General features: G+C 42.6%; 1 protein-coding gene across 5 annotated transcripts; it reads left to right on the forward strand.

Moving 5' to 3' along the window:
- Positions 1-406: 406 nt before the first annotated feature.
- Positions 407-10,480, forward strand: LOC117451555 (far upstream element-binding protein 2-like). 5 transcript variants are annotated; one of them, XM_034089913.2, is made up of 19 exons: positions 407-653; positions 2,735-2,840; positions 2,957-3,016; positions 3,141-3,177; positions 3,290-3,348; positions 3,449-3,520; positions 3,609-3,666; positions 4,062-4,233; positions 4,319-4,417; positions 4,507-4,605; positions 4,696-4,798; positions 5,323-5,450; positions 5,568-5,861; positions 5,942-6,066; positions 6,165-6,236; positions 6,528-6,607; positions 6,922-7,131; positions 10,089-10,303; positions 10,387-10,480. In XM_034089913.2, the coding sequence occupies exons 1-19, from the start codon at positions 510-512 to the stop codon at positions 10,393-10,395; spliced, it is 2,142 nt and encodes a 713-aa protein (XP_033945804.1). In that variant the 5' UTR covers positions 407-509; the 3' UTR covers positions 10,396-10,480. The 5 variants fall into 5 exon arrangements, with proteins under 5 accessions (XP_033945804.1, XP_033945805.1, XP_033945806.1 ...); XM_034089914.2 differs by having other exon boundaries at positions 5,323-5,444; XM_034089915.2 differs by lacking the exon at positions 6,165-6,236 and having other exon boundaries at positions 5,323-5,444.
- The last annotated feature ends 311 nt before the right edge of the window (positions 10,481-10,791 follow it).

Here is a 10,791-nt window from a genome sequence, read left to right on the forward strand (position 1 = left end):
TTACAACACTAAAATGCTCTTAAATGTGTAAGAAGTAAAAACATGATATAATTAAAACCCTCATAATAACATACTGTGAAAAGATGCATAAAGGAGTACTTTTACTGTTGAAACTTGAAGTACATTTAGCTGATAATACTGCTGTACTTTATATTATCCTGAATCAGGTCATTGAGCTGATGAGTAATTTTACTTTTTGTACTCGAATCACATTTTGATACAATTACTTTTATACTTTTACTGAAGTAGAACATTTAAATCAGGACTTTTACTTGTAGTGGACCATAATATTTGTACTTGTATTTAAGCAAATTATATTATTACTACTTGTTCCAAGGTTCCAACACTGATGATGATAACAGAGTAATACAAACGCGAAAGCACCTTACAGGCTTCCGTCGTTTCTCTCCGTTGTTTTCCTGTACCCGTTATTTTTTTTTACTTTTCGTCCCAGTGTTACGCAACTCCTGCTTTTCTGCTTTCTTTCCAGCACCTGTCTTCTGGTCGACATGTCGGAGTACAATGCGGTGCCTGCAGCGGGACCCGGGGACCCTCTGGGCGGGCAAACAGCTCTCGGGAACGGGGCAGGAGGCATCCAGAAAGATGTGTTCGCGGACGCAGTGCAGCGGGCCCGGCTGGTGAGGAGGAGGGAGGTGACAGCTGAGCTGGGGGAGGGCTAGCTTTCTGCTTAGCTTATGGGCTAATATTGTTAACACAGCATGATATATACTATTGATATTCTGAATTATCATGTATTTACGAATTGTTAATAGTTGTAAAAGTAAGCTAGTAATGTATGGCCACTGCTTGTCGTACATTAGCTGAAACACTGTCTGTGTGTTCCAACAAACCCAGTGTGTAAGTGACAGGGTGATAGGAAAATACAACTTGCAAGATTAGCTTAACAATTACCTAAATTCGAGTCAATACAAATACAACATTATGGGTTTGATGTTTATACTAACTGTGGGGGTGGTTTATATAAAACCCATGCAGGTATGATGGCAAACACCTGGTTGGCATAAAACATGCCAAGAAAAAAGGGCAACTTGTAAAATAACCAAAATCCAATCAACTAACTACTGTATATAGGCCTAGTCTTAATTATTTATTATGTTATTTTTAAGTGGATTTATATTTTTGTATTATTTGGGACTGTGAGAAGTGGCATTTCGATATCCCTGTTTGTATCACACACGGAAATTGACAATAAAGTGGATTTGATTTGACTTGACTTTAGACTTCATATTATTATCGTGGATGTCCCAGATCAGACAGATGGACAACTTCATTTATTTATATACTTTTTACATATTACTTTTGTACATTATAGTCCTGTCTATTCTTTACCTTCATATGTCTACTGAGAGCATTGCAAAAAAAACAAATCAATTCCTTGTTTGTGAAAAAATCCTTGGCATAAAAAAGGTTATTCTCTTCCAGACCTTAAGTCTGACATGCTCAGTCTCAAGTGTAGCTTATACTTGAGTTTTATCATGTTGGCACACTTGAAGGCAGGCACGTGCACACATATACATCAAAGTGGGCTTGAGCCCCTGCCCTTTTTCTTCCTCCAGAGAAAGTGCCCTTTTTATGGGGTGCTTTTTTTTCCATTTGTTTTTCTCCAATAAATTAATATATATCTACTGATGTTTGCACACAGTTTCCCTTTCCAAAAATATATTGATTGAATACAAAATAAAAATATCAGGTCGGGAGATTAGACTGTGAAGTTCCGATGCTCTCTCAACCCTCCCTCCCTACACTTCTCGCGCACAGCGGTGCGGACAGTCATCGGCAGTCACTTCAGACCGACAGGTAGCAGCACCTCCCACCTTAAAGTCCCATGTTAAGCCGGCTTTTCTTGGCTTGTTGTCTGAAGGTGAGTGGAGATGAACACATGACTAAACTGCCAGTGCGTCGAGTTTACAGCTAATTAGCCAAAAGACAAAAAAGTAAAGTAGGGTACAGCTAATGGATAAGTTAGCTCAAGGTTTAGCTAAGGCCATTTATCATGGGCATACAGGCTAATGTAGGCCTACTGCACTTAAGGGGAGACACTACAGGTGAATACAGTACAATGTGTTGTAAATAACGTAATCACAATCACCACATTGATATGCAAATTAGGCGTTAACTAGGCCTAATTAAAATGCGCAAATTTGCATGTTACCAGGGCATTGCAGGTGAAAAGGATAAAAAACAACAACCTCACAACTTCCCCAGATAGTTACTTACGTCAAGTCAGTATTTACCCCGGAAATGTTATGTTTAAATGCAGATTAGCTTTATACCTATATTAATTCAGACCTAACGATCTTTTGCCTGCAATGTTCTGCCTTAAACAGTAACTTCATAATTTTGATTGTTTGTTGCTCATTTAATAACTATTAATTGTACTAGTTTGTTGTCTGCTCTTGTGCGTAGTGATTACTAAAGAAGACCATTGTCTCTGTGTTAGCTGATTATTTTTGTAGAATTCTGTTGAGTATTAAACAATTGCGTGAGTGTGAGGGTATTAAAATAAATTGGTCAGTATCTCAGAGATGTGCAACTATTTTTTACTTTTTGTTTTAAAACATTTTTTTATAAATTATTAGGGGAAGTGCCCTTTTTCTCACCTGAGCTCCTGCCCCCCAAAATGTCTGTGCACGTCCCTGCTTGAAGGGGAGGGTAGGACAATCTGTTTTTTTACAGCTCAATTGTCATGGTTACCTTTATTCTTTCTTTTCAGATTGCAGCAAAGATTGGAGTTGATGCTGGTCCTCCTCCCACGAACAACAACACTGCATCAGATGGCTTTCCCTTCACTGCACAGAAACGCCAGCTGGAGGATGCAGGTATTGGTCACCTCACTACTCAGTGCACAGTCTTCTTAATCAAAAGGTTTATTTTGTCACCCAATTGAATAAATACCTTTCTTACCTGTATTGTCTGTATTGCATGCGCCTGACAGATGAACCGGAGAGTAAAAAGCTGGCTGCTCAGAGTGACTTGGATTCAGCCAATGCATTGTGTGAGTGCATCCCTCTATTCAATGTTTCCTTTTTGCGCTGTGATAAAAAAAAAATATATATATAGCTGACACTATTTAGTAGAGACTTCCAGCTGTAATCTCTTTTTTTCTGTTTATGTCTCAGCTATTGGTGCACAACTGGCTGCTCTTGCACAACAAAGGTAGGATCTGATCATTTTCAGTTGTTTGTATGTATAAGTTTGAAACCTTTTTATAAATGTTGCCTGATTTATTGCCTCTTTTTCCCTGATTGTCATTCTTGCCTGCTGATAGTTCCAGGCCTGCCTCCAACACAGAGGAATACAGTGTCCCGGACAGCATGGTGGGACTCAGTGAGTTCAAACCAACTCAGTTTTACTTTTAGCACACAAAAAGATACGCTTTGAGAGTGTGACTCACTCACAACAAAGTTGTATCTCTCTTTGTCCACAGTTATTGGCCGTGAGGGTGAACAGATCAATAAGATTCAACAGGAGTCCGGTTGCAAGGTTCAGATAGCTCCAGGTACTGCTTTACTCATCCACTGGTTTACATTTTCACTATAGTTTACCTTTTTAATTTTAATATTGGTATTCTATGTGTGTGTGTCCAGACAGTGGAGGCCTTCCAGACAGGAGCGTGTCTCTCACAGGTTCCCAAGACTCCATACAGTAAGTATCAGACCTTATGAAAATAGGCTCACTTTTGTTTTGTTTATGTTACGTATGATGTTGGGTGGCCATGTATTTGTGAAATTTGTCCAAAAAAACCTGGCAAGAACATTGCTTAAAAATGAGATTGTTATCACTGATTTTATGTGACCCTGACTGCCATGAAAGGAGCCAATTAATAAACCATTTTTATTAATGTATCAAATTATTTCAAAAATAATGTCTGGCCAAGCTTTATATAAATTAGGCACTTAGTTTGAAGCCCTACGATGCTATTTGTAAATGGTTAACCTGTACAGACCTTAATTGCTTACTGTCAATGGCCGTTAGATCAGCTTGATTACAACATTTTGTAAAAAGGACGCAGAGTAACTGGTCAGCTCTTCCCTGGATAGGAATGCCCGGAGACTTTTGGAAGAGATCGTGTCTCGAGGGAGGGGTACGCCCCCTTCTTCTTATCACGAGTCCACCAACGGGCAGAGCGGCACGGTGCACGAGATGATGATCCCAGCAGGCAAGGCTGGGCTGGTCATTGGAAAGGGAGGAGAGACTATCAAACAGCTGCAGGTAAACTGCATTTTAGAAACTGTAACTACATTAAAGCATACATCCAGTATTCAATCATGATAATGCAGAATCGCGTGAAATCCAGGAGCGTGCAGGGGTGAAGATGATTCTGATCCAGGATGTCACTCAGGGACCCAACGTTGACAAGCCCCTACGCATCATCGGAGATCCCTATAAAGTCAAAGTACATTTATATAATCTTCTCATAAATGTCAACATAAATCTGTTGTGTCCAGTTGCCATGTAATGTCATCATCGTGTTTTCCTTTTCAGCAAGCCCAGGAGATGGTGCAGGACATCCTGAGGGAGAGGGACCACGGTGGCTTCAATGAAAGAAATGACTTCAGCGCCCGGATGGGAGGAGGCATGGATGTGAGTTTGTGTGAGACGGAGCAAAATAAGAAGTGGGATAAGTTGCCTTTGAACCAAATTGGTTTTAAAAAACGTCTGTTTTCCACATAGATTCCTATACCGAGACACTCAGTTGGTGTGGTTATCGGGCGCAATGGAGAGATGATCAAGAAAATCCAGAATGATGCCGGAGTTAGGATACAGTTCAAACAAGGTAGGAGTCAGGCCTTGAATTGACTTTAATGATTAATATGTTGATGTTGCTTTAACCGCACATAAATGTTCTAATCAATGTCAAGAGAACATGAAAGTTTGATGCCGATTTAATAAAAAAGGCACCTTTTTGGCTCTCATTGACCCTATACTTTTTTGTCTTTTAACGAATGATAAATGTAAATGAAAGACGTGGTGTCTTTATTTCACCAGAGCAATTACCTTGTCCCTTTTCTGTAAAAAGGGTTTACAGACAGCTGCTTGCATTGTGATGTTGCCCAATATCTGCTGAATCAGGCAAATCTCTCACTGGTTGCAAATCTGGTGTCATCTTGCTCTCTCTTTTTTATTGACTTAACATCCATTATTGTGTTGAACTGATTGTTCAATAATAGAGAAGATAGCCTTTACCTGGCCTGTGTGAGGTTTTGAGTTTAGGCACTTACATGGACCCTTCCACATAGGTCATTTGATAAAAACAAAAAAAAGAATACAGCTAAATGCAGATTTCAATCTTTCCTACAGATGATGGGACTGGTCCAGATAAGATCGCACACATCAGTGGCCCCCCTGACTGCTGCGACCACGCTTCTCAGATCATCAACGACCTGCTGCAGAGCATCAGGGTCCGGGATGAGGGACAGGGGGTAAATGTAATAAAGTATATTCCCAATCAATTGTGCATAATAGTAAACGTATGGCAGCAAGATGTAATAATCCTCAAGCATGCTTGCTAAAATACTGAGGCTTTCTCTCCGCTCCAACCACAGGGTCCCCCAGGTCCTCCAGGCATGCCTGCAGGCAACAGGGGTCGAGGTGGGGGTCAAGGCGGCTGGGGGCCCCCTGGAGGGGAAATTACCTTCTCTATTCCTGCCCACAAGTGTGGACTTGTGATTGGCCGGGGAGGAGAGAACGTTAAATCCATCAACCAGCAGACAGGGGCCTTTGTAGAAATCTGCAGACAACCGCCCCCCAACGGAGACCCCAACTTCAAGATCTTTATCATCCGGGGCTCGCCGCAGCAGATTGACCACGCCAAGCAGCTCATCGAGGAGAAGATTGAGGTACTTTCTATTTTAATTTGTACTTACACATAGGTAAATATGTCGGTTCTTCTTCATTTGGATTAATTAACATGTTTCAGATCCCCCTGTGTCCTGTGGGCCCGGGGCCAGGTGGACCAGGTCCTGGAGGTCCTGGAGGTCCAATGGGTCTCTACAACCCTGACCCATACAACCCTGGACCGCCTGGGGCGCCCGGACCACCACAGTGAGTAACAAGGACTATCATACAACTGTTTGTAAAGCTTCAGATATTAAAGTTCTCCGTACTGTAGTTACAACATGATTCTGTTCACTGGATTACAGAGAGGCCATGTATGAAATCCGTGCAAATCTGAAGGGGAAAATAAGCGAGGGGGCATCTTACCGGACTGAGAAGTAGCTGATTTGTATTCTGCAGCTGCATAAGAGATCAGTGGTGGTTTTATGTGCTGAAATCTCATGAATGAACCATTTTTGCTATTTGTTTAGCAGCCACCAAAGGCTAATGTTGTGGCTTCCTCTTTAACTTGTTTTAATAAATTGTTGATGGAAAATATAACCTGAAAAACATTTTGGTCAGAAGACTTAGTTTTCTTCTAAATTCAATAGTTTGTAAAGTTGCATTTCAGAGTATCATTTGTTTCCCTATCATGTCATAGTGATGCCAACCATTGCTCTTCTCCTCAGTGGTGGTCATCACCAGTACCCCCCTCAGGGCTGGAGCAACACCTACCAGCAGTGGCAGCCCCAGGCCCCCCATGACTCCAGTGAGTCACCGTTGACATCACTGCCTCTCCTGGTTTTGGGGGATCAATGTTTATTTTATGCTCTTTTTAGCATGTTGGCTGCTACAGTGCTTTCATCCCAGGCTATACGTTTTAACCGTCCTATTTTCAGATGAGTAATGCCTTTTTGTTTTCTAAGTCTAGGAAGGTGAACAGGAGTACTGATGGTAATGTTGTGATGAGATGTCTTGACGTTGAGCAGCAGCTAACCGTGTCTCTGTTTCCCCCCTGGTCTCCAAGCCCGGTCTCCAGGCCAGTAGCAGGACCTCACCCCCTCCACCCTGCATCTTTTCTAGGCATGGCAGCAGCCAATGACCCCAACGCAGCCTGGGCGGCCTACTACGCTCAGTACTACCATCAGCCGCCAGGGGGGGGTCCAGCCCAGAACCCCGCTACCCCGGCAGGAGGAGGGGCCCAACCTTCAGTGGCGCAGACCCAGCCTGCACAGACGCCCGGGGGCCAGCCAGACTACAGCAAGGCCTGGGAGGAGTACTACAAGCAGATGGGTGAGGCCGCAGAACAACTCCCTCTGGAGCTTTACCTGCTTTTCTATTGGTCCTGAAATGTTCTGCTGCTTTAAACCAGTCATCATCAACTTCAGCCGGGAGACTAAATACATAATGTTAATGGGTTTTATGTAACCCATACAACTTAGAAGGAATTCATTTTGTTAGGGATGATTGACCAACACCAAAAAGTAGTTACTAAATCAGCCTACTATCACCTAAAGAACATATCTTGGATTAAAAGACTAGATCTCGACTACTGCAATGGTGTCTTCACAGGTCTCACTAAAAAATGTATTAGAAAGCTGCAGCTGATTCAGAACGCCGCTGCTTGAGTCCTCACTAACACTAAGAAAGTGGATCACATCACTCCTGTTCTGAAGTCTTTACACTGGCTTCCTGTGTGTCAAAGAATAGATTTCAAAATACTGCTGCTGGTTTATAAAGCACTGAATGGTTTAGGCCCAAAATACATTTCTGACCTTCTGCTAAATTATGAACCATCCAGATCTCTCAGGTCTTCAGGGACTGGTCAGCTTTCTGTCCCCATAGTCAGAACTAAACATGGAGAAGCAGAGTTCAGTTATTATGCTCCACCAAATATCTGGAACCAACTCCCAGAAACCAGAAGACTTTTCTTTTTGCTGCTGCTTTTAATTGAACTATTCACATCTTAAACTGCACTGTAACTTTTATCCATGTATTTTTTCTTTTAATGTTTCTTTTATTAGCTTTTCTTTTTAAATGATTTTAAATGCCACTTTCTTAATGTCTTTCATATTTTGTAAAGCACTTTGAATTGCCTTGTGTTGAAAAGTGCTATATAAATAAACTTGCCTTGCCTTGCCAAATGTGGGTGTTTGACCCATTTTAACATTTGTCAGCTAAGCTAAGCGATAAGCGACTAGCCCAGACAACCCATAGCAGTAGTCAGGCCAAGGCAGGTGAAGCTGTAAGTGCCATCTTTTAGAACTAATGCAGGTCAAACTCAGCTCTCATTTTTTTCTAATTTCTTCACATGCTCAAATGAAACTTTTGACCTAATTCACTTTGGTTAAACAGTGAAAATATTAAACATTAATAGAATAAATCTGAATCTTATCCTTGGATTACATTACATTACATTGCATTTAGCTGACGCTTTTATCCAAAGCGACTTACAATAAGTACATTCGACCAGGAAGACACAACCTTGAAGAAAACAGAATCATATAAGAACATCAGGTTTCAAAGAGCCAATCGTTTCAAGTGCTACTCAACTGGCTTTAGATAAGCCAGTCCTTTATTAGTATATAAGTGCTCTGTTAGCAGTTCTTTGTTAGTCATTCTATCGCTCGAAGTGGAGTCGAAAGAGATGAGTTTTCAGTCTGCGCCGGAAGGTGTGTAAGCTTTCTGCGGTCCTGATTTCAATGGGGAGCTCATTCCACCATTTTGGAGCCAGGATAGCAAACCCACGTGTTTTTGCTGATGGGAACTTGGGTCCCCCTCGCAGCGAGGGTGCAGCGAGCCGTTTGGCTGATACAGAGCGTAGAGCACGTGCTGGGGTGTACGGTTTAACCATGTCCTGGATGTAGGAAGGGCCAGATCCATTCGCAGCATGGTACGCAAGTACCAGTGTCTTGAAGTGAATTCTAGCAGTTACCGGAAGCCAGTGAAGGGAGCGGAGGAGCGGCGTGGTGTGGGAACATTTTGGAAGGTTGAAGACCAGACGAGCCGCTGCATTCTGGATGAGCTGCAGAGGTCGGATGGCACATGCAGGTAGACCAGCCAGGAGGGAGTTGCAGTAGTCTAGGCGTGAGGTGACGAGAGCCTGGACCAGAACCTGCGTCGATTTCTGGGTCAGCTGGGGACGTATCTTCCTGATGTTGTAAAGCGTGTATCTGCAGCAGCGGGTTGTAGCAGCGATGTTTGCAGTAAACGACAGGTTGTTATCTAGGGTCACACCCAGATTCCTTGCAGTCTGAGTCGGGGAAACAACAGAGGGGCCGATGTTGATAGTTAGGTCAAGAGAGGGACAATCTTTTCCCGGAAGGAAAAGCACTTCAGTTTTGTCAAGGTTGAGCTTGAGATGATGAGCGGACATCCACTGAGAGATGTCAGCTAGACAAGCAGAGATGCGTGCGACGACCTGGGTCTCTGAGCGGGGAAAGGACAGAATTAATTGGGTGTCGTCAGCGTATCAGTGGTATGAAAAACCATGCGGGCTAATGACAGATCCGAGCGAGTTTGTGTACAGGGAGAAGAGGAGAGGACCAAGAACAGAGCCCTGAGGGACCCCTGTAGTTAATTGACAAGGGTCGGACTCAGACCCTCTCCAAGTCAATCAATCAATGTTTATTTATATAGCCCAATATCACAAATGTTACATTTGTCTCAGTGGTCTTCACAGTGTGTACAGAATATCAGTATGACAATACTGTAACCGCACCTACAAGTAACCCTGTAGGTGCGGTCTTTGAGGTATGAGGTGAGGAGGGAAAGTGCAGAGCCTGATACTCCAAGTTCTTGGAGAGTGTGAAGGAGGATCTGATGGTTCACCGTGTCGAATGCAGCAGACAGGTCCAACAGGATTGGCCAAATGTAGTTGATAATATCCCCCAAAACAATTTGTTGTTCAGCAGTGACATACAAAATACAAGATAAAACCACAAAAGCACATAAACACATCATACAAATAATAATAAACAAAAATAATATCCATGACATCCATTTTATTTTTGAAAATGTAATTAAAAATGTTTTGTTCATCTTTTTCAATATTTTATATATTACATTTCTGATCTGTGTTGCTTAGCATTAGTGTGCATCGAGTTGGTTTGAGTAAGATATCTTTTGTCACTTAAACATCAAAACCTGGTCAGAGATAATACGTGTTGATTTGTTGTTTCCTCAGGTGAACTTGTTCTTAAAGTGGAAGTGACTGTTATGGTGATGTGTCTCTTTTATCCCTCCTCCAGGCCAGGCAGGCGGCTCTGCACCTGGAGGAGCAGCGGGGGGGGCAGCGTCCACAGCGGGGGGGGAGCCGGACTACAGCGCTGCCTGGGCAGAGTACTACCGGCTGCAGGCGTCGTACTACGGACAGACCGGACAGCCAGCCGCTCCACAGCAGGGACAGGTCGGCACAGAGCGAGGCTTTCATCCTGTTTCTGTGGATCCTGCATCTGACACCGAGGTTTGCTTTCAATCCATCCGAAGTAAATACATTATTTTCTAAAATACAACGGATGTGCTTCCTTTCAACTTTTTGTATTTTAGACGCAGTGATGGCAGAAGGAATCAGGAAGACAGGATGAAGAAGACGACCCCGAATTTAAGTCCAGGATCCAGCCTGTTTATCTTTTATTTAGAGTGGAAGTGAAACCCTTCCTCACCACCGAACCACACGTGGAAACTTTCCAAATTAACATTGTCAACTGAACAAGCTTTCCAGTGCTTTGCAGCTGAGGCAAAGGACTGATATCCCGCCACACAGGTTCTCAACTACCTTTTAAATATATTTTATGAATGCCCTTATATATATAATCATCCTCATCTCCCTAGCTATCAGGTCTTATATCTTATTGTGTATCACCAGTCGTCCTTTTTTAAAGCTCATTTGATTTGCCCATTCTTTTTAATTGAATTATTTGACTCTTCTAGATTTAGTTAAGACTTTATTGG

This window comes from Pseudochaenichthys georgianus, chromosome 8, assembly GCF_902827115.2.
Source record: "Pseudochaenichthys georgianus chromosome 8, fPseGeo1.2, whole genome shotgun sequence".
In the NCBI taxonomy this organism is placed as follows: Eukaryota; Metazoa; Chordata; class Actinopteri; order Perciformes; family Channichthyidae; genus Pseudochaenichthys; species Pseudochaenichthys georgianus.